The sequence below is a fragment of the Pocillopora damicornis genome, chromosome 8, assembly GCF_964200805.1.
Source record: "Pocillopora damicornis chromosome 8, jaPocDami1.2, whole genome shotgun sequence".
Taxonomy (NCBI): Eukaryota; Metazoa; Cnidaria; class Anthozoa; order Scleractinia; family Pocilloporidae; genus Pocillopora; species Pocillopora damicornis.
Window position 1 is genome coordinate 8,070,777 of NC_142677.1, and position 22,176 is coordinate 8,092,952.

Below are 22,176 nucleotides of genomic sequence, written 5' to 3' on the forward strand. Positions count from 1 at the left end.
TCAGACCAATGTATCTTCTGAATGTAATGAAACTAATAATTATTTCAACAACGAAGTTCTTAACGATATGGAAAACGAGGAAAGTCCTCTGCGAAATTTTATTGCTTTGAAGAACCGGGTTGGCGATTATACTCTTGAAATACTCTTGACATCACTTCAAGCATTGATTGACAACATTCTCTGGTCTAGGTATCTATTTTCAATCTTCTCTCTGTTTTGAAATTTAAATTGCTATCAGATATATGAACTGTGACATTACCAAAATTCTAAAGTGTATATGTGGCCGTTTGGAAACTGTTTACTCGTGAAAAAATTAAGGCAGACGTTGACGGGAATCAGGAGCCTTAAACTTACACCAGCAATAGATTATTGGCCAAAATCAAGTCCTTTCAAGAGTTTATTCTGGTCACCATAGTAAGGATACAACTTTACAATACAAGCTTAGCTACATGCGTCAAAATTAAAGCAGAAACCGTCTTCTTACACTGAGTAATAATCGTAGCGGGACCTATCACTGACATGTCCATCATCCGCCATTCAGCAATTTTCGAACAAAACACGCTCGCAGTATTTCTACAATAACATACTTTCATCCGAGATTATTAGAGCTTTAAATTCTTGTACTCTTGTGCTACATAAAGACGAGGAATGATCTCACATATTCTCAAGATTACAAGTAAGATCAGGATTAAACTTTTCTGCACAGCAGCAAAATTTCATAAATTCAAATAGTTCTTTAGGAAAGAAAGGACGGATTTTAATTTAGCTCACCTTTCCTATAACTAACCAAGGTACAAACATAACCTTAATTAAAGTTTCTAAATTATTCAAGTTAAGGAAAATGAAGAAAAACAACCAACGAAAGCTGAGGTGTTAGGGCTTAGTTGTTATTCAAAACCGCTAAATTTAGTGACCAATTGAAAGGAACTCGTTTTTTTTGAGGACGCAAATTAATATTCTGAACAGGAACTAATAAGACTTGATTATCCAACATTAAAAATTGTAATGACAAAAACGTTTTTTATCCTCAAAAGTAAGTCCTCATGGTAAACTTAAAAACATTCGTCGGCTATCCCATTTGCAAACTTCACACTAGTATCTCGCGGGTGATTGTTATCGCTCATTATACATCACTCGAAGTAGAAGTAAATTGCGAGTTAATTTTTCGCATAAATTTACACTTTATAAGGTGTGGACACTCTTAGTTATTCGGTTTTAGCCCAGTCTAAGGTCTATAAAACCGGATCCTATTCATGAGTTCATTAAGTTAGTTATAAAGGTAACTGATAAATATGAAAACGACCTTCGCAGTAACGAATACTACTTAGGCGGTAGTGAAAATGAGGCTCAAAATAAGGGAAAAATTCAAGCCTGTACTGGATTAAAGCCAATGACCTTTGCGATACCGGAGCATTGCTCTACCAACTGAGAGTTGTAATGAACTCGCTAGGTGATGAGTAAATGATTGTGAATATATGAAAATCAAATATTTACGTATTCACAGTAATTTAAAGATTGACTAGCACATTTTCTACGTTTGCAAAAAAATGAAACTTGACTTTGGTCTAAAGATGTCAAATGATCATCAGAATAAGTGCTTGTGAGGAGACGTGATTCCTGGAAAAGTTAAGCGTCTTGCAGATCCACCTGTACTCCGACTTCAGCTGTCATCTTTCGCTTCGATAAATGGCTTCCTGAACTGGACTCGAGACCATAGTTGGCATATCCTGGAAGATTCCGAATGGTAAGTATTTGATCCATGTTGGCTCCGTGCCTATTAGCTAGAGCTTCATTTTTGGTGTATTCTCCGAAACTGTCGACTCCGTCCTCTTCTCCCTCCAGTGTATCGTTTTCCAGTCCAAAGATGTCGTCCTCAGAATCATTACAGTCAATCCCGTGCTCAAGTTTGTCAGTACCTAAGGGTATATCAAGAGTGTCTGGTTGTAATGCAGTCTTATTTGACATATTGTTGATCCAAGCACGTTCCCGACGTGCCATATGAACGGCAGAAAATTAAGGGTTAGAGGTGTTTGAACAGCAAGAGCCTAAGAAAATTTATGTAAATATAAGAAATACACAACAGAAAGGGACTGCACTCCTAAAATGTAGCTGGGGATAGGAAAAGACTCCATTGCTTCTCCCCCATACCAGGAAATTACAAACAGTTTATAATCTGTGCCTGTGGTGCTTACGCTGCCTGTGACCACACCAATTTGTACGCAGAGATAGCTTTTCTCTCGAAGTATTCACGTCTTTAAATATTGGTTTTTTGGTATTTACTGCTGTTGTGTAGCACGATACCATCCTACGTTTTCGTCATGTGGCGAGATTTTCACATAACGGTTTTTAGAAAAGAAAGCAGTCAATATAAATAATCTAGTGTTTGTGGAGACTTGTGCAAGCATGGCAGAGACGTGAGGGTAAAAATCACTTTAGGTGATGGGGAAGAAAGAGAGTAATTACGGCTATCAAGGTATATTTAAGTGGCACACAAAGTGAGCATGCTGTCATTCCAGTCGTGTTGAACTTGGAAAATTAATCTTACCTATGATCTCTTGCTCACGAGTGAGTCTAATTGGAAGAATTTTATTGATAAGAAACAATTGTAGCCATGTAGTCATAGCACTCCAAGCGGCAATAACGACACATGCCAGAAGTTGGACACCAAGCAGTTTTACGCTGCCACCTTTGAAGAGCCCACGAGCATCTGACAATCCCTCAAGCTCGTCTTCTTCTACAAATAAAGCGACTGCAATCATCCCCCAAATACCAGCAACAGCATGAGTTCCTATGCAACCCACAGGGTCATCGACTTTCAATCTAGAAAATAATTTATTTGTTGCATATTCATCAGTTTTTGTCGTTGTTGAAATGGGCCCGAAAAGCAGCATAGAGCAATTTGTGTTTGCAAACAGTTTGAGCAAAGAAACCAAAAAAATAAAAAAAATAAAAATCCAAGATAAAGCCAGGATTCCTGTGCTTTAATCGAGTAAAATTGTAAAGCTGTCATGCAAATAGAAGCCCCTTACGCTTCTAAGGTAGCGTGGAATTGTTTCTTTCGTTCCCCTTAGAAATTGGCAAACGTAAGAACCAAAACCCTAATTTAGTGTTCAATAACCGAATCAAACCAGCCGAGAAATGAAGAGGACAATACGAGTTTTTTCTCAATCCCCCGACTATATATGACATGCTAAAGCGTTCATTACACTGCCTGTAGCAAGAACGGTTTTCATAGCAACCTGTCAATAATGTCGCAACTGCCGCATGCAACCAATCCTCCTATGAATCCTATGAGGAAGGCCTCCCAAGGACGACACACAGCACAGATGGCTGTGATACCCACGAGACCTCCTAGAATGCCAGTTATGAATACTGCCACGTCCAGCTTTCCTTTTCGGTAGTAGTAGCTGTAAGCTATCCCTAAGATTCCTCCTCCAATTGACCCGTTCAATGTTACTATTGCTGACCTTGAGGCAAGTAGCCATTTTCCTGTGGAAGAAAATTTAAGACCCGGTTTTTACAAAGATCATGACTTTAAAAACTTTGTGTGATTTTTCCACCAGGAGGTTTTCAAGTCAGTTCTAAAGGTGAAAAAAATTCTCCTGCCAGTGTTGTTTCATTTTCCTTTTAGATTTTTTATCACAACAAAATAACTAAAACATCTACATGCCTCCACTCATTCCAAAAGTGCTGCCACAATTAAACCCAAGCCAGCCCCACCACAGCATAAACGTTCCCAGTAGAACATTGGTGAGTGACCCCGGCTTTCCTTGCTTGACTGAATTGTCATATCGTCCTAGTCTCGGACCCAGCATGATCGAGGCCACCAAACCAGCGACTCCTCCAACTAAGTGAACACCAGAACACCCTGTAGAAAAATCGAATCAAGCTCTAATATTCATCAATGCTCTCCACAAATCCTTTAAAAAAAAATGAAATAAGTAACGTGTCGTCTTAGTCATGTTTTCCTGATACAACCATCCTCAACGATGTCTAAAACTGCAACATTTTTCCTTTTAAGCTTCTGAAGACTTAGGTGTGTTATAGCGAAATAAGTTATGAATATTCTCTTGATAGCGCAAAGTTTCATTTTGATTTACCTGCAATGTCAATAGCACCAAGCTCCTTGAGAAAGCCTTTTTCACCCCACAGCCAATGTGCTGGAAAGACGTACGATATCGTGTTGGTAAAAGAGTAAATTGTGTATGCATGTAGATGAGTTCTTTCCGCCATTGCCCCCGACACGATGGTTGTGGCAGTTGTGGCGAACGACATCTGAAAGAAATACAGGGCGAACACATCTCCTTGCTCAGCTTCTACGTCCATCGCAAAATAACCTGGCGGGAAAGCAAACAACGAAAAAGCGTTCGGTTGAGACATTTCCATGTTATTCTTGGGAAATACAAGATATGCATTCAGCAAAGTGCATCAAATGACACGGAGATGTAGAGTGGGCCTCTTTTTCAAACGTTGATAAAATCCATTGAATAATTCTTCAGTTAATATTGAGAGGGTAGAAGCGGCTGGTTGGCTAGTTTAATGGCTCAACCCTAAACTGACGAAAAATAAAACAATAATTAATTGCTGTGACAATAACATCGATTTTCTCGGAATCTTCGTTGCGCCTTAGTTAGTGAATGAAGCAAGGACAGTTTTGCTTTATCAATTACGAAGGCAGGAAGCTGGTTCGCTACTTTGAAACTTCATTGCTGTGCATGCAACTAAGATAAAAAACGATTCTTTTTTAATTTCTGGCGACACATAATTTCAGGCAAATTGTATGAAAAAAGTTTACAAACTGTCTCTATTTCTTTACCCATGCCACAAAAGGCATTTGTTCCTTCAGCGATGCCAAAGCTAAAAGCAAATCCGTACAACCAATAAGATAGTCCTCCATATATGACGTCCACGGCATTTTTAACCATAATATTGACCTCATTCTTCTGAGAGACCAGACCTGGAAATCGTAGGGAAATGACGCCTGCGTATTAGGAGCCATTAAAAATTGCTTTTTCGGTCAATGTCCTATATAAATACGTTAAAATGATGTAGATTATTGAGTTACCAAACGTTGTTCCTAGTTATTCTCAGATATGAACATCAATAACCTTATTTTTGTCACAATCCGAAGCGGGCTTTAGGGTCTGAAGACTCTTTGCAAGATATAACCTATTTTAGTACGGTCAAATTATAAGGAATACCTTCATTATGGTTATTTGGCATAACATGTATTATGCTTCAAAACTGCCAGTTTATGTTACGTGTCTTCAGCACTCTCAATTCAGTTACGAACCGACTCTCGCTCAACCTAGTATTTTTAACCCTTCAACTCCTAATATCTAATTGTTAATTATCTCCTTTAGCTGCTACACATTTTCCTGTAAATTGATCATGAGAATCTGTTGTTAGATCAAAACAAAAAATCCTACCTGACAAGTTTGAGTATTCTCATTACCTGTTTGCAGGAAAATGTATGAGGAGAAGGTAGAAGTTACATGTTAATCACTTCTAGGAGTCAAAGGGTTAATAAAAATTTCTTTTCAAAAACGAACCGATATTGAAACAGATAAACGTGAAAAAATCGCGACGGGAAAAATCATAATACAATTTTACAAGGTGTCGAGTTCCAATTTCAGCTTACGTAACTGTTTACTGATTTTCTAAAAAAAAAAACACACACAAATATACCAAACTTCGACTTATCATTCTGGTTTATTTTCTACCTCTGGTGTATCCTATGTCTTGGTTACGCAGTTTTTTATTTCTTTTTGTTTGAGTGAGTCAGTGAAGTGGAATTTTTTTTATCAGCTTTTTTCCGAAAATGAACCAGCAAATTATACACTTTGGGTAAACAAACCTGACTCCACTAGTCCGAATCCAGACTGCATTGTAAATATTATGAAAGCACTTGTCAAAATCCATGTTGCATCGTCCGAATTCAACTCAGCAGGGCTTGTTACAGACTCGCTTCCATTTATGTTAGTACTAGAAGAGTTCATCTCTAATTTTACCATCAGTTACAGCCGGCGGACTCGCAATTTATGCAAACTGAAACAGTGCAAGCTACCGCATCCTATTAGCAATTTTTAAATAACTTCTATTGATTTAAATATACAACAGTTCTAAGACAAACAAACAAACGACACAAAAATATAAATTAATTTTCGTTGAAAATGAAGATTCGTTTATTCTCGTAATCAACATGTTTGACCCACTAGCCTCCGTAATACTTAAGAGTTGCATTGAATGTCAAGTTTCTTGAAATTTCTCGCTATGAAACTGGATCAAAATTACCAATTAACCAATGAAAACCTCCCTGCTGATTTCTGAAGATTACTCTCGAAATAAATGGAATAGAAAAGCTATCATCCTCAACAAACATGTTGCTTAAGAAACGTGAGTAGTACAGTAGAGTAGTCCGTTGAAATTGACATTTCTCTCTTCCTGTATTTCGTTTCTCTGTTGATCGGCTGATTTTTGTGTTTATATAAAAAAATGAAACAAGGCTCCTTTTCAGCAAGGTGAAAATATATTTGTATGGAATTTTGTACCGCCCAACAGGGTATTTACTCGTAATAGGTTTCAAACGAAGATCAAAACAAAAATTGAGAACTCAGTTAACACAAGCAAATGATAGCTGTTGCTTCTTAGGCGATCGACTTTGTTCATGAATTATTCTGCATATCTTCGAGACAATTCTTTGAAATTATCTCCCGCCGGATAAGCGCTGGGTCTATTTACAGGTTGCCTCGACTTTTCGCATGTTATGTTCCTTTCAGACGCTCCAGCCTTTGTATAACAACACATTCTCTGTACTAAATAAGCCTTATCCACCTCTATAACCTACGCAGTTTATGCGACCCTGTCTTTTATTCGAGAAACGACCGGATGCAACCAAAATTACAAGGATGACTCATATTTGTTAAGATTTGATTTGAGCTTAGTTTAGCTTTTTTTTGAGAGACACTTACTCACTTCAGCTCGCATAAATCATAAAATGTATTCAAAAGATAAAAATTTTGGTTATGCAATAGTTGCGACTTGATGTTTAATAAAGGTAATGTATACACTGGTAATCCGTTATCATCAGAGTCCTCCGTCATGAATTGTTAATTTAAAATTTGTCTTTTTTGAAAGTAGAAAATTTATATTGAATCCCGTTAAAAAAAATTCAATGGATCCAGAAGCATTTCGCTTTTTTAAGGGTTCTTTTGATTTGCCTGTTCGCCGACATTTTACATTTGTTTGGATTCGGTAAACTTATAAAAAAGCTGAAACAATTAAGATGTCAGGCGCCCTATCAGAATTCTTCTTTGCATGATAAAAACGAACAGGTGAGAATATTTAACAAAGAATTGTTTATATTCTAACTTGGTCTGAATTATTAACCATAACCAGCGCCAATCGTCTATTTGCGATACAGAGTGCGATGGAAAAGACTAACAACATTCGTTAGAAAATTTGTAAGAGAAGCTCGCTTATTTTATAATTCTTGATATTGATGTATGAAATCTGTTCTATAATGAAGTATTTGTTCAAAGCTTTGTTCAAGGACGAACTTTGCATACTAATGATTTCATATACAGTGTTGGTTGTATATGACTCATGAAGTGGTGCTAAGTGCCACAAAGAGGTAGGCAGGACTGAGAAAGGCCCTTATTTCAAAGAAACAAAACAGAACAAAATTCAGAATCTGAATCGCGTACTTAGAAAACAGCCGTTTACCGACAGGCTAAACTAACGCCGTATGTATGAATAATTTGCGATTGCTTTTGTTAACGATCTGCGTGAAATCTTCCTTTTTAAGCGATTTTTGTTATATCATAAGGTACTTTTTAACCAATCTTTACCTAAACTTTTGAGAAAAAGCAATCATAATCAGAGGGAACAGAAATATCATTACAAATTTGTAAATCTCTTCTGCTACACTAGGTTACTATTTATGTCAAATCAACCCACCTTATTAATTATTTCAGATACGTAAAGGAGCCGAAGAATCACTCTTTAACTTGGGAAGAGATCAGCATCAGCAATCATGGTGACGAACTCGTCGCTTTTTAATGGATCCTCTGTTCCGTTTACCAGCAGTGAACTACCAACTACAAGTCCTCGAGGAAGAGATACCATGGATGGCCCGGGTGATGCTGTTTGGATTTTAACCAGTGCTTTCATCATTTTCACGATGATTTCGGGATTTGGACTTGTAGAATCTGGTAGGCTTATTCTTGGGATTTCAGTTGGTTCCTGATGCTTGAAACACCGAATTAAAAAATTAGAAATGTATCGTTTTAATTTACTTCATATTTCGAGTTTTCGAGATCTTTATTTCACGTTATCCTAAATGATTGTTCAGTTCACCAGTGATGTCAAATTTGTAATCATGGGATTTTTAAGATGGAACTTATCATGTCTTCCTCGGCTTATGGAAACGAAACTCGAAATTTCCCATCAGCATTAACCGAAATCCAAAGATCTTGAAGGTTTAACCTTCACAAAATCAGTAAAAGAAAATGACTAAATAGAAGACTGAATGAGGGAAGGCATAAACTCCATTAGTGGAAGGACTTTTTTTAAAACACACCAGCTCGCAATTTGTCGATTAAATGCACCCTTGACTTCTTATTTGCAAGTAGACGAATTAATTTTGGATATGTCAAAACATAATATTTTAATTGTTTCCTCTTCGCTTTATCATGTTCGTAATGCGTTTCCGAACGTGGATTCGTGAGATTCGCCAAAGGTTTTTCCTACCTCATGCGTTAGTCTTACCATATGTTTACTCGACATATCAATTTTAGTTTCCTGTTTTTTGTAGAATATGATAACTTCCTATATTGCAAAATTCGCCCCTACGTCAAATATGTCATTTATGAATTTTTTTTCCTGTTTCGCATTTCTTCATGTGGCTAATTGATCTATTTCTCCACCTGTAAGTTGGCTACCAATGGCCTTGTCATGCATGTTTTGCAATTATTCTCTGGCAAGTTATTCCATTAAGAGCCTGGATAATGCTGCCTAAGCTCTGTTTACATCAAAGCCATATTTTAATGAAATCATAAACACGAGTAGAAATCGGGAGTCTGCTAAATAATCCAATCATAAACCAGCAAAATAATTTAAGTAAGCTTTCGCACGAAAATATATACATGGTAGCTAATCGTCTCAAATGAGGTATTTTCAGAGGAGAGCTTAAATTAAATGGTTCATTGCTATACCTCATTGTAGGAGAAAATATTATGGTGATACACAAGAGGCTCGCCTCTGCAAATAAAACAAAAATAAAATAATAAGGATAGTGGCGTTGAAATTAGACATTTCAAATTATCTTAACGAGAAGAAGATTTGAATCACGTGATTCTAGGTGTTTGGCAAACTGTTCTTAGCGACGGCAAATTTGGATTTTAATTTCCATTTTCTGCTAGTGAGGAAATTGTTCTATGGGATGGTAAGTAGCTATAGAGGTTTGCAGCGCCATCTTAAAATAACAGTGACTACAAGTATGCCTTCAACTCTCTTTTCTGGATCATTGAAGGATGAGCTGACAAACAGACTGTTATTCTAGAGAACAATTTTTTGTATTTAAGCCTTTGGTTTGCCTTATTAGGGTGGAAAATTTGGCCTTTGGAAACACTAAATGAAAGCTTATTTCTAACCTGTGACATGTGCGTTTTTGTCGTTGCCCATTGCGTAAGAGGCCAAAATTCTAAAACAGTACTACCTGAGCTCTGTTTCGACGAATCCTAACACACGAAACCGGTTCCATTATCGCTAATATGTGATTAGCTGTAGAACAAGCTTTCTGGCACTTTTTGGCTGCAACATAAAAAAAGTGATTTATTAAAACATCAGGAAAAGTTCACTCGTCATATCATTAAGTACTCCAGTATTTTAATTTGGATGTGCAATTTGGATATGGTCAATAATTTCTCTATTGCTTATATCTAGGTATGGTCTCCAGAAAGAACGAAGCAAATATAATGGTGAAAAACGCTGTTGATGTTATATTTGGCGGCCTGGGGTTCTGGATGTTCGGCTTTGCTTTCACTTTTGGAAAGGACGAAGGTGCAAATGCATTCTCTGGCTATGGAAGCTTTTTCACAGACGCAGAGGAGACGCGAATGGGCGACGTGTTCGCACTTTATTGTTTTCAAGCCTCTTTTGCCACTACCGCTACAACCATCGTTTCAGGAGCAGTAGCGGAGAGGATGAACTTAAAGGCGTACATAATATTTGCCTTTACAAATACCTTAACATATTGCTTCCCAGCCCACTGGGTATGGGGGGACACAGGCTGGTTACGTAAGATGGGAGTGGTCGACATGGGTGGGGCCAGTCCAGTACATCTTGTGGGAGGAGTCGCAGGTCTGGTCGCAACTATCATGCTCAAGCCCCGAGCTGGAAGATTTAAAAGCTGTTCAGATGCAAATGCACCCTTGACGCACAAAATGGGAAGTCCAACGAATGTATTGCTTGGTATGTACGGGTATTTAAATTTTTAACTTTAGGTTTGAGATTTCATGCTTCAGTCGATAAGTCAGTTTGTTTAAAAATCGGTCAATGAATCGGCTAGTAACTTAGTCATTCAATCCGTCAGTCAGTTATTTGGTCAGATTCATCGGCAGCCATGATTTGAGTCAATAATATGAGTAGTTCATATACCATTTATTTTAAATTAATATTTCTGGATATTTACCACTATATTTGTACCGTTATAAGAAATTTTTTACAGAAGAGAAACTACGTTATTCCTCCTATTTCTCTCATTACAGGAATGTTCATGCTATGGTGGGGTTGGCTCGGTTTTAACTGTGGAAGCACATTTGGGGTCAGCGGTGGAAGATGGAAGCTTGCCTCTAGGTCTGCGGTCTGTACCATAAATGCTTCATGCGGTGGTGGTGTTTTCGCTACTTTTTACAGCTACTTTAAATGCAACAGGTGAGATAAAAGGCATCATTGCCAAACGATAATTTCCTGAACGTGATGCATGCATGTTTTAAGGCAACCTTTTGTAAGTTCTTAAGCCCTCCTTAATTCTTTGTTTCGTTCGGTCACTTAGACAGTGAGGTTGAGAGGCTTGTAAATGAATGATTCCATGGACGAAAAAACCAACTTTTCATACAGTCCTGCCAATAAATACTGGATATGTCTTTTTGAATTGATGATATCCGAGCTTTCAATATTTTAAGGGTTTGAGTCCGAAACGCATCTACACTCGAGGTCATCTGAGTGAGATTTTGTATCTTTGCGATATCATCTACTAGCGGTAAGGTTTTCAAATCTTCTCGGGAAAGGACACGAAGAAACATCGCTTTGACAATGGCCATAACTGTGACAACCAATGATCTCTAGGTAAGAGTCATTGTTAAATTTAGCTTCCCAACCACTGTTTAATCAAGGACAGAAATGTAAGGGTATCAACGATAAACTAACATCTTACGTTTCTCTTCTAGGTTGGACATTCCTTTCTTCATGGTTGGAGTACTTGGTAGCCTCGTCAGTATCACTGCCATATGTGGTGTTGTGAGACCTGGAGAGAGTTTAGCAATAGGCTTCATCGGTTCAGCAATTTCTATCCTTGGCTGGCAACTTCTAAGCAAACTCAAAATTGATGACCCTGTAGGTGCAGTTCCTACCCATGCAGGAGGCTCTATATGGGGGATGTTAGCTGTTGGACTCTTTGTTGAAAAAGACACCCTTGAGAATACTTTCTCCTCAACTTATGGTGCTTTCAAAGGCGGTCATGTGAAGATACTTGGTGTGCAGCTTTTGGCATGTGTGTCCATAACAGTATGGACCGTCATAACAGTTTTTATGCAGCTTTACATCATTGAAAAATCTGTGGGGCTGAGATTCCCACTTGAGGAAGAGATCCTCGGAGCTGATGCCTGTGAACATGGAATTGACCAGTCACAAGCTAGACCTGAGAACCGGGTACGCCCCGTGACAGGGTCACAGAATAGAGTGTTCCCCATAGGCGAAGATGGACATATTGGAGAAGCGGATTCAAATCCCCAAAAAAATCCTTCAGCACGTAATGGAACTTCTAAACCTGGAAGTGATGACACTAGACTGCAAGACTGTGAAGAATCTGCCACTGAATCGATATCCGAACTATCGTTAGAGAGCATCCCGGGATATGATAAAACGACGCACAGAAAACAACACAGTTCATTCCATGAAGCCGAGAATAACTTTGATCCCAACAGTTCCGGCAATGTTTTTAGTTCAAGAAAAAGATGGGATAAAGTTCTCCAATCTACGAGAAAAGTCAGCTTCTCCGAGAAAAATGGGGATAGAGACGTCCCTAATGAATTTTCCCAGCCTAAGGCGAAAGTTCCCGTGGTCATAACCCTCACACCAGCGGATGACAGTCAGGAATTAAGGCTGAGTTTAAATGACATGAGAAAACTGACAAAGTAAATGCTTTAAAACCTTTATTATCAAGATCTAAAAATAGTGGTAAATTTCATTCGAAATCCACTCGCAAAGATGCTGTTTTTTTTAGAATGGAGTAATTGCTTTGCATATTGGAATGCAGGTTAGAGAGTGATCGAAAAGAAGGTGCGAATAGATCTTTATTCTTTAGTTTGGCCTAAATAATTTGTTGCTATATCGAAGATTTGTCTCATAGAAAGGCCCCCCTTGTAAATAAACGGTTCAAATATCGATTAATTCGTAGTGCTAAACATATTAACCTTTGAATCGTCATAAAAAGGTGACCTTTTACGTTTTGTATAATGTCTTGTGCAAATAAAGTTAAGGTACGTTGGCCTTGTGTGCTTTAATTTCATTTACCTATTATTTAATGGATGGTTATCTGTACAGTTTGGATAAGCTCAGTCCCAAAATAGTGATACCATGCTGGCGCAAAACACTAAGTTAAAAGCTTGATTGCTATTTGTTTTCAATGTAATGAATATTTATCAAAACTACGACAAGACAGAACTGACCAAATGTCAGTCACTCCTAGATTAACACGGAAATTTATTAATGCAATAGACTATGATATGAGGAGGTTCGTGTTCACGTAGTAATAGCCAGAAACTCTGGTGCAGATGAGATGGTAAAGAATATATATATATATATATATATATATCAACATCTCAAGAATATTTTACAGTTCAATCAACACACCATGTTCGCAGATAACTTGTACACATTTGTCTAAGGTACCCTTTCGTTTAATCATAGGATAACATGATTCCTGCCTCAGAAGTTCCTCAATATCCGACTCCAAACTGCACATCGATGGCAGTTCGTTCGAATTTCGTGAGCCCTCGTTGTCTTTTCCTATATCTGTGGAACTAAATATACGATTCTGGCTGGAATTTTTTTTTGAAGCTTGATCTTTTCCCTGGCTCTGTTCCCTTTCAGTTACATTTCTCCGTTGAGCAGATACAAGACGGTTCGGTGCGCTGGAGCTCTCCAGCTGTGGGGCCTCCTCACCTTTTTTCTCGTCCCCAGTTTCTTCCCCGATTCCATGCTCTACAAAGTCGCATCCCTGTAACTCTTCCTCCCGCGTAAGTCGTATTCCAATTGTCTTCTCGATCAGAAAAAGTTGAATAACTGTCGTCACGACTGCCCAAGCTGCTGTTACAAGACATGCAAGCAACTGGACACCGAGCAGTCGCCAGCTTCCTCCCTTCAAGAAACAATTATGTCTCTAGTCAGCATATATTTTCTTTCCGCAATAAAAATAACTTGGTGACAACCGAGACAGGAGAGGGTGAATGTAGAATCAAGGGATACATGTTAAATCCACGACACTGCACCTTCCCGTTTGATAACAAAAGAGAGTTTTAACTTATGTCTCAGGTAAATTCTATTGTGACATTACCAAAGTGAATGGTTCCTAAGAACCGCGAAAGTATTTTAACTCGCTCAGTTTTTGGTTTGTTTTCATTTGCAAAGGCGAGAAAATCAGATTTTTTGACCCGCGCTCGTTATGAAAAGTATCTATTTTAGTTGATGTCATTTGTATTTGTGTTTCATAATTATTGTCATGAATTTTTTTTTGATTAGATGTGTTTGTTTTGATAGCCCTCCACGCCCAGACTACATCGAAGATCCTTGCCAGACCTTCATATCTCCACCGCCGACTCCCGATAAATTCACCTTGTACCACAACTCCAAACTAACAGTGTAGTTTAAGGTAATGAATTAAAAATCGAGGAACTCAAAAAGTAAAAATACAAACTGTTACGAATATTATAATACTGTTATTATTATTACTAAGGAAATCGAATACTTGGTTACAAATAATACATGAAGAAAAAATACGCGAGGGCACACTGATTTAAAATCACAAACCATGCCTGTCCTGTCTAGTTGCAATTATAAATGTCGCTGCAATCATAAATGTCGCTGCAATCATAAATGTCGCTGCAATCTTTGCCAGCTGTGTCAATTGCATAAAACTCACTTTAAATAGGCCCTTTTCCTTTGAGAATCCTTCGTTTTCCTCTTGTTCAGCAAATAGAGCCACAGCAATCATACCCCAGACTGCTGCTCCGGCATGGGTAGCAACGCAGTTGACCGGATCATCAATCTTAAGTTTAATCATGGCGTCAGACAGTAAGCAGGCGAACATTCCACCAAACAGTCCAATCAAAATTCCTTCCCATGGTCGGGCAAGAGCACATATACCTGTAACTGACACCAGACCGCCACGGATTCCAGTTACGAATGTTGGAACATCTAATGTTTCTGCATCTTGGAGGTAACTGTAAGCGATTGCGACGATACCCCCACCGATTGAACCATTTAATGTGACAACTGCTGCACGGGCGGCTAACTTCCATTTTTCTACAAATAAAGCAACGGAAAACTAAGCAAAATAAAGATTGAGACTTAAAAAAACTCAAGCCCAGATCAGTCATTACACTTCTTACCTCCAGTGATACCAAAGGTGCTGCCACAGTTAAACCCCAGCCAGCCCCACCACAACATGAACGTTCCTAACAGCACATTAGTCATGGAACAAGGCTGGAGCCTTTTCTTGTTGTCATCAAAACGACCTAATCTAGGCCCTAACATGACTGCAGCAGCGAGTCCTGCGGCTCCTCCGACTAAATGCACTCCAGAGCAACCGGCGATGTCGATGACACCAAGTTCCTTGAGAAGTCCCTTCTTGCCCCAGATCCAGTGAGTTGGAAAACACGTTGACAGCGTGCTCACGAAGGAATACAGCATGTAAGCCTTGAGATTCGTTCGTTCGGCCATAGATCCGGACACAATTGTGGTCGCTGTGGAAGCCAGTGCCATTTGGAAGAAGTACATGGCATAAACTTCTCCTTTGTCGATAGGTACTTCTGTGAGGAAATATCCGACCCCTGTGAAGGCGTTCGTACCTTCGTCTACTCCAAAGCTTAATCCGAAACCAAATAACCAGAAAGATAGACCACTAAAGATAATATCAATGGCGTTCTTGACCATTATGTTTGTCTCGTTTTTTATCGTAACCATTCCTGAAAAAGAACATAAACAATTTATATCTGTGACTTTTCGTTGTGTATAAAAGTATATACCTTAGATTTGCTTGTGACAGGACGGAAACAGTTTTGGGCAACAAACAATATAAGCATGCAACATTCTCGACAGACATGGAGACGAACCAAAAAACCTGAGCCCCCTACCCACATCCCTCTTCACCGAATGCTATGAAGGAAAAGCTCTTCAGCATGAGCTCGAATGGTCGTCATACTACATCGACATATCTAAAATGTCTTTAACCTGTAAGTTTGTTGTTACCTTAGTTGGATCATTGGTTCGAATATTGACCTTTTTTGTTTATTATTGTTGAATGCGAAACCTTACCTCGAGGCAAAACCCGATTTTCCGAATGCGTGAGAGTTTTATATTGACCGTGTTGTATAAACTGAATGGTCCTAGCTTACCCCTTTTTCTGATCCGAGAAAAAAAAGAGGATTGGCAAGTATTTGTTTAGATACCCTGCATGCATTACAAAAATGGAAACTCTGATAAACAGAGAAATATCTCAAATTATTCAAGATTGTTTTTCTATCTCTTCTTTTTAGCTCTACATAACAAATTTGCCAAGGTTTCTCTTAACAGTTTCAATAATTCGTTGTGCCTGATAAATACACTACTTACCCGATTCAATGAGTCCAAACCCTGACTGCATGGTAAAGATAATAAAGGCACTAGTGAGAATCCAAGTGGCATCTTCATAATCGATAGGCCTTCCTGTAAGTCCTTCTAACGGAAAGTCTGTCGACGTCGCCATTGCAATTGCGACTGTCCTGCTTCAGCCAAGGCGGTAAACGAATTTCTCCATTACATTTACTAGGATTAGTTTTTTTTTTAACAGCCTTTCAGTCACAGTTTAACACTCGTGGACACTCTGATCATTGAATGTGTTTTCTTGTTGTTTGATGTGTTTTTCTTGTTATATGGAATTAGTTTGTTTGCGTCCAAATTACTTAACCTATTTGACAAACAACACTTCTTCTTACTGAGTGAATCAGTTCTGTGTAAGGTGCGGTGAGCTACCAAACCGAGAGCTTGTTTGAAATAAAGGTGTATATAAAGATGACGAACAAAACAGTCATTCATTATTCAATATTTCTTTTCTGTTCATCAAATAGCTCGTATGGCCTTAGATGATGATAGAGCATTCACGGGTGTTCCCTAATTAACAAGTTGTCGCTGATCAATAAATCATTCTTATTGTAGCGAAGTTAGCCTGCCATTCGCTGACCTATAAATAATCTTAATCAACTGCCCTGCTTGATGTAAGAAATTTATATGAACACTAAAAATATATAATGAAAGCTAAAATTCTAAACTGGAAAACGTTGCTATACAGTTTGAATTTTGGTAAAAGAAAATAATTGACAATATACTTCGAAATAACTGTTTTGTAACCTTAAGGTGCTTGAATTTGTTGGAAAAAGAATGGTTGTTGTTTGCATCAGAAATATCTGTACATTAATAACCTTGACTATTTTCACTTAAATTTGGGTGAAACTGCGTTTATTTTCATAATTTACTTTCAATACAGCCTAAATCTAATGTAATAATTATGGGAAAAATCTAGAGGAAAAACTTGCATGGCGATGGAAACCGTATTGTATTTTTTGAATAAGCTCAACTTACTCTGTTTCTCAGATAAAATGAAACTTCATTTCAAACCCCACAGAAAAGCAATTTGTTTTCCCTAGTTTTGTTTTGGTTTTCATCGTGCGGAAAGCTTGTAACTAGTATAATTAAACCTTGGTAATTTTGCACCGTTTCAATATTGATCAAACACAACTTTCCCATAGGGCACGATACGTAGAGTAGTTTCAATCAGTGTAATTTGCTTTACCAATGATATTTCAGCGATAAAGAACCTGAACATTACACTTCTTTTCTCACTTTTTAATCGCTAAATTCTATACAACTTCGTCCTCTTTTTAAATAGTAATTGTTTTGGCAACAGTCGAATTGCGGTATTGATAAAACATAACCTTTTGTCTTGAGCTTTAACATACGTAGTATGATAAAAATTACCTGGAGTCCTGCTGATGTGTTGTCTTTCCTTGTGCAAGTCAAACTGTGAACAAATGACTCACTCGTAAGATTACATGAAATATTCATCAAACCAATCTCACGTCTCGAGATGATTTACAAAGGAAAGTATAAAACAAGGTACTTGGTTATGCAGTTTAATTTGCTCTGTCGTTTTCTACGAAAATTGCTCGACTCAGGTGAAATCGACAGAATCTGACAGCAAGCAAATTTTAAGATGAGCCTTAATGTATCGTCAACGAATATGACTTCTGTTCCTCCCACCGAAGCAGTTCAAGTTGGCCATGGTGACGCCGTCTGGATTTTGACTAGTGCTTTCATTATCTTTACCATGATCTCTGGATTCGGACTAGTTGAGTCAGGTCAGTTGAATCAGTTCGATATTCATAATTTTAAGAAAATGTGGTTTTTTTAAGGAAATTTTTTTTGGCATACTCCATTTGGGGTAAAGCTACAGGAATCTCACAGGATCGTGAGAAATTGTTTCGTGACAAATCTTGTTATGTCAAGTCTACACAAGTAATGATAACTTACCTCGGATGTTGAGAGGGGGCACTCACTTCGTGGGTTTTATTTGATTTGTTAACTTAACGTCACATGCACTGCCTGACAGTATTATACCTAACAATGTCTTATAGTCTTTGTATTGAACTTGATTATCACCAGGTATGGTATCTAAGAAAAATGAGACCAACATTATGGTAAAGAATGCCCTGGATGTGATTTTCGGTGGCCTCTCCTATTGGATATTTGGCTTCGCTTTCAGTCGGGGAGAACCAGACGATGAACATGGTAAATACAATGCATTTTCAGGATCAGCAAACTTTTTTGCTGACGCAAGCCGGTCAAGAATGGGAGGCGTGTTCGCTTTGTATTTCTTTCAAGCATCTTTTGCAACAACCGCAACAACGATTGTGTCAGGTGCCATCGCAGAGCGTGCAAATTTGCAAGCTTATATGGTCTTCTCTTTCACGAACACGTTGGCTTTCTGTTTTCCAGCTTACTGGGTTTGGGGAGAGCACGGCTGGCTGAAAGAGCTTGGAGTGATAGATGTGGGTGGAGCCAGTCCTGTACACCTAGTGGGTGGGGTTGCTGGCTTGGTGGGGACCATCATGCTAAGGCCAAGACGAAACAAGTACAATGACAATGGCTTGACACTAAAAATGGCTTCTCCGACCAATGTTCTGTTGGGTATGTTCATGCTCTGGTGGGGCTGGCTCGGTTTTAACTGTGGAAGCACATTTGGAGTCAGTGGTGGTAAATGGAAGCTTGCTTCTCGGTCTGCTGTCTGCACACTGAATGCCTCTATTGGTGGCGGCATCTTTGCCCATCTGTTTAGTGTCTTTTATTTGAAGCGTGTTGATGTACCAACTTTCATGTCTGGAATTCTGGGTAGTCTAGTGAGTATCACGGCAATATGTGCCGTTGCCAGGCCTGGGGAAAGCATTTTCATTGGTTTCATTGGTAGTGTGATCTCAGTGATGGGGTGGCTTTTGTTGGAGAAGTTTAATATTGATGATCCTGTCGGCGCTATCTCAACGCATGCTGGCGGGGCCATTTGGAGTATGCTTGCTGTCGGCTTGTTCGTCGAACAAGATCGCCTAGAAGATTTCTCAGAGACATACGGTGTTTTCAAAGGTGGCCATTTCAGAATTTTGGGAGTTCAGCTCCTGGCATGCTCAACAATTGGACTGTGGGCAGCCGTGGTTGCATTTTTGCAGTTTTTCATCATTGGAAAGTTTATACATTTCCGATTTTCTGAATATGAGGAGAAACTGGGTGCTGACTTCTGTGAACACGCTGTAGATCACAGCACGGAGCGAAAGACACCAAAGCAGCTTCAGAAGCTTGAACGGATGCGTGCAGCATTGGCAATAAAGAATAAAGTTGCACCTGCCAATAGTCCAGCTGGATATCCTCAAGAGAAAAACCTACGATTTACTCTGTTCCAAACAATAGTGGGGGCCTTATGGAGTGCACAGCGAAGCACGCGGGTCAATCAGTTACAGGCAGAAGAAAATGAGAAAGGTCACTCAAAGTTAAGATCAGTGGCATCTGTCCTTAGGGGTGGTGGAAATTTCACTCAAGTCTCTGAATTTCAGGAAGAGAAATTAGGAGAGGGTGAGGCCTTTGCTGAAAATAGGAAAGGTGTGGCAAGGTTTAGGGCCATAGCGCTTGCTTTTAGAGGTGCTCAGCGGATGAGGAGAGTTACTCAGTCACCGGCAGAGCAGGAGGGAAATTCTGATGATGACCATACAAGAACTTAAGCAAGGTTCAGACCTGTGGCATGAGCAGCAAGGGGTATTCAACACAAAGCAAACACTATTCAAGTAAAAGAGGCAGCACATTCTTATAACCAATCTTAAGTTGTTGATGATTGTCCTTAAGTTATAAATCTGTTGTAAAAAAGAGTAAAATGTGCGATGCGTTTTTCTTTGACAATCAAAATAATTTTCTTAACATGTGTTCTCCTGAAAATTTTTCCTTTCTGATTCACTTATCCAAACGGCCTGTAAGTTAGAATGAATTTCTAATCAAACGCAATTATTGCACTTTAATTAGCAAAATAAAATTTCTCTATTACAAGTCTCTAATTATATGTAGTCATTACCTTAAATAGACATTTCATAAAAATAGCCTTAGAATTGGCCTTAGAACATGTAGCATTTGTCATCTTAATGATCCTTACTTTTCACAACTTTAAATTCCAAAACTTTGGCCCAAATTCTCAATACTCTCCAATTACTACAGACAACTAAGAAGCAACAACCAAGAAATATCTTGTGGGTGGAAGTCTGTCATTATCATAGTCATTTGCTGAATGCTCGCACTGCTGATATCCCCTCTTATTACTGGGTATTAGATAAGTCGAAGGTATGAACTTGATGTGACTTTTCTTTTTGTTTCTCTTTTTGCATAAAGGTACAAAACAGAATGCATCATTGAATAAAAGGGGTAGGTCTTGAAAGAAACTGTTACACTGTGTCTGTGCAGGCTGGTTAGTCCCACTTGTGCAACTTTTGGTGTTTGGAGCTACTTTTTGTGGTTCTAGCAACCTCTGGCAATTTTTACCTTTTTTCAGAAGTTTTCGAGCAAATATAGGTTTAGAGCAAATATCAAGTGTCAAGAAGTTCATGAGATTGTAAGAAATTTGAATCTATGTGAATTTCTTGAATGGTTACCAACCTTTTGAACACAAATGAACCATGTATTGTCTTCTGTTAGACTTAAGAGTATCCATTTGAAACTTTTAATACGTAGGTGGAAAAATGTTTGGATTTTTGGAAATTTTTTAGCAACTTTTTAGTACTCCAGTGAGCAACTTTCCAGCATTTTACAACAACAATCAGGACAGGCCTAGAGGTATTACAAGATAATTTTTTTTATCAACTGGGCTAGTATAGCCAGTTTCTTGTGTTATTCAGAGCAAATAAGGAAGGGCTAACACATGAAACTTCAGCTTAAGAAATATCTGTGGGGGCCAATTTACATTAACAACTCAGTCGATAAAACTCAAAATATAACACTGCCACAAATCAGTGACCAGCTACAGATAGACAGATGATTGTGCCACAACTGGCAGTGCACCCTAAAGATTTATATTGGATTGCATGACCATCAGCAGGAAAACCCCCAATTCAGAGCTAGTTACAGTAGTGAAGACAAATTATCATTAGAGTAAACTATTAAAAAATCACTACAGATAAAGTCTGAGGACACTTAATGTTCTGAAATACCATAGGGGAAGCCAGATTCCTTTTAAGAATTTTTTCATAGTTATTGTTTACTTTGTACAGGAGTTTGAGAGACTGATTCAGTATCTGGAGAACCTCTGGAGAATTTGGGTGCATTCGCACAATTATGTGATAATTGTTTGAGTTTCAAGCAACTCTTGGTTAGATTAGCATCCTGACTGAAAACGACACTCTCTAAGATAACAATTTACCAGAATTTATGAGAAACTAAAGATTACAGAACCTTTTTGAGACTGTCAGGGAACTTTTTTACTGTAACTTTAAATCTGTTAGTCTTACTTCTACTTTTAATTTTGCTGCGTAATCTTTTCTAGGATTATTTTTCTTTTGATCGTGAATATTGTAATTTATTTTTAATCGCAAGGTATGTATTTAACAGAGAAGAACCACCTCGTGGATCTGTTAAATAGACCTTCCTTATTATTGTTATTATTATTTTATTACTAGTTTCATTATGTGGCTGTAATAATAAAATGATAATAAGTTAAGAATACCAACTATATTGCAGCCACAGAACGCGGCTTCAGCTGAGGGCATAATAGCTGGTAGTATCAACAGGAAGGAAAGACCCAGTTACACTACTATATAACTGTCTTTTCTAAATTGTTGATCCTGATACTTAATTCATTTGCAGCGATACCTTATTCCAAACGAGACCAGGAGAATAACAACGTTTACATGCTCCTGACGAGACCCATGGGAGGTTTCATCATCCTCGCAGTGTGAAACGAATAACTCCTAAAAATGACTTGTTTTGTATACCGACCTCCTAACCGCACTGCACTGATTGTATATGCAGAACCCAATTGGATCTGATTTTCCAATTTAGGTTATGGGAACGATGACATTTCCTTTCCTCGTCAAGAGTTTGAAGGCCAAAGAGCTAACA

At 38.4% G+C, this 22,176-nt stretch overlaps 4 protein-coding genes across 6 annotated transcripts; 2 read left to right on the forward strand and 2 right to left on the reverse strand.

The window, feature by feature from the left end:
* Positions 1–384: 384 nt before the first annotated feature.
* LOC113686347 (putative ammonium transporter 3) lies at positions 385–8,096 on the reverse strand. Of its 2 annotated transcripts, none has more exons than XM_089180158.1 (7): positions 7,960–8,096; positions 4,817–4,957; positions 4,101–4,337; positions 3,671–3,868; positions 3,240–3,489; positions 2,546–2,820; positions 385–1,916 (listed from the first exon to the last, which is right to left on the reverse strand). In XM_089180158.1, exons 2-7 carry the CDS (start codon positions 4,923–4,925, stop codon positions 1,627–1,629), a joined length of 1,359 nt encoding a protein of 452 aa, XP_089036284.1. In that variant the 5' UTR covers positions 4,926–4,957; positions 7,960–8,096; the 3' UTR covers positions 385–1,626. The 2 variants fall into 2 exon arrangements, with proteins under 2 accessions (XP_089036284.1, XP_027059762.1); XM_027203961.2 differs by lacking the exon at positions 7,960–8,096 and adding an exon at positions 5,858–6,126.
* Positions 8,036–12,769, forward strand: LOC113684661 (putative ammonium transporter 3). The gene is made up of 4 exons (XM_027202058.2): positions 8,036–8,213; positions 9,946–10,473; positions 10,770–10,935; positions 11,451–12,769. Exons 1-4 carry the CDS (start codon positions 8,036–8,038, stop codon positions 12,418–12,420), a joined length of 1,842 nt encoding a protein of 613 aa, XP_027057859.2. The 3' UTR covers positions 12,421–12,769.
* LOC113685584 (putative ammonium transporter 3) lies at positions 12,422–22,175 on the reverse strand. 2 transcript variants are annotated; one of them, XM_089180157.1, is made up of 4 exons: positions 21,928–22,175; positions 14,892–15,467; positions 14,423–14,805; positions 12,422–13,642 (listed from the first exon to the last, which is right to left on the reverse strand). In XM_089180157.1, exons 2-4 carry the CDS (start codon positions 15,463–15,465, stop codon positions 13,115–13,117), a joined length of 1,485 nt encoding a protein of 494 aa, XP_089036283.1. In that variant the 5' UTR covers positions 15,466–15,467; positions 21,928–22,175; the 3' UTR covers positions 12,422–13,114. The 2 variants fall into 2 exon arrangements, with proteins under 2 accessions (XP_089036283.1, XP_027058919.2); XM_027203118.2 differs by lacking the exon at positions 21,928–22,175 and adding an exon at positions 16,114–16,505.
* Positions 17,621–20,126, forward strand: LOC113684670 (putative ammonium transporter 3). Its single transcript, XM_027202066.2, has 2 exons — positions 17,621–17,894; positions 18,199–20,126. Exons 1-2 carry the CDS (start codon positions 17,750–17,752, stop codon positions 19,797–19,799), a joined length of 1,746 nt encoding a protein of 581 aa, XP_027057867.2. The 5' UTR covers positions 17,621–17,749; the 3' UTR covers positions 19,800–20,126.
* Position 22,176: the final 1 nt, after the last annotated feature.

Coding starts and splice junctions, on each gene's coding strand:
- LOC113684670 (XM_027202066.2), top strand. CDS start 17,750: ATGAGCCTTAATGTATCGTCAACGAATATGACTTCTGTTCCTCCCACC. Junction 17,895..18,198: donor ATTCGGACTAGTTGAGTCAG/GTCAGTTGAATC, acceptor GATTATCACCAG/GTATGGTATCTAAGAAAAAT.
- LOC113686347 (XM_027203961.2), bottom strand. CDS start 6,014: ATGGTAAAATTAGAGATGAACTCTTCTAGTACTAACATAAATGGAAGC. Junction 4,338..4,816: donor AAATGCCTTTTGTGGCATGG/GTAAAGAAATAG, acceptor CTTTCCCGCCAG/GTTATTTTGCGATGGACGTA. Junction 3,490..3,670: donor CACTTTTGGAATGAGTGGAG/GCATGTAGATGT, acceptor TTTCTTCCACAG/GAAAATGGCTACTTGCCTCA.
- LOC113685584 (XM_027203118.2), bottom strand. CDS start 16,246: ATGGCGACGTCGACAGACTTTCCGTTAGAAGGACTTACAGGAAGGCCT. Junction 15,468..16,113: donor GTTTGGACTCATTGAATCGG/GTAAGTAGTGTA, acceptor GTTCTTTTTCAG/GAATGGTTACGATAAAAAAC. Junction 14,806..14,891: donor CACCTTTGGTATCACTGGAG/GTAAGAAGTGTA, acceptor CTTTATTTGTAG/AAAAATGGAAGTTAGCCGCC.
- LOC113684661 (XM_027202058.2), top strand. CDS start 8,036: ATGGTGACGAACTCGTCGCTTTTTAATGGATCCTCTGTTCCGTTTACC. Junction 8,214..9,945: donor ATTTGGACTTGTAGAATCTG/GTAGGCTTATTC, acceptor GCTTATATCTAG/GTATGGTCTCCAGAAAGAAC. Junction 10,474..10,769: donor TCCAACGAATGTATTGCTTG/GTATGTACGGGT, acceptor CTCTCATTACAG/GAATGTTCATGCTATGGTGG.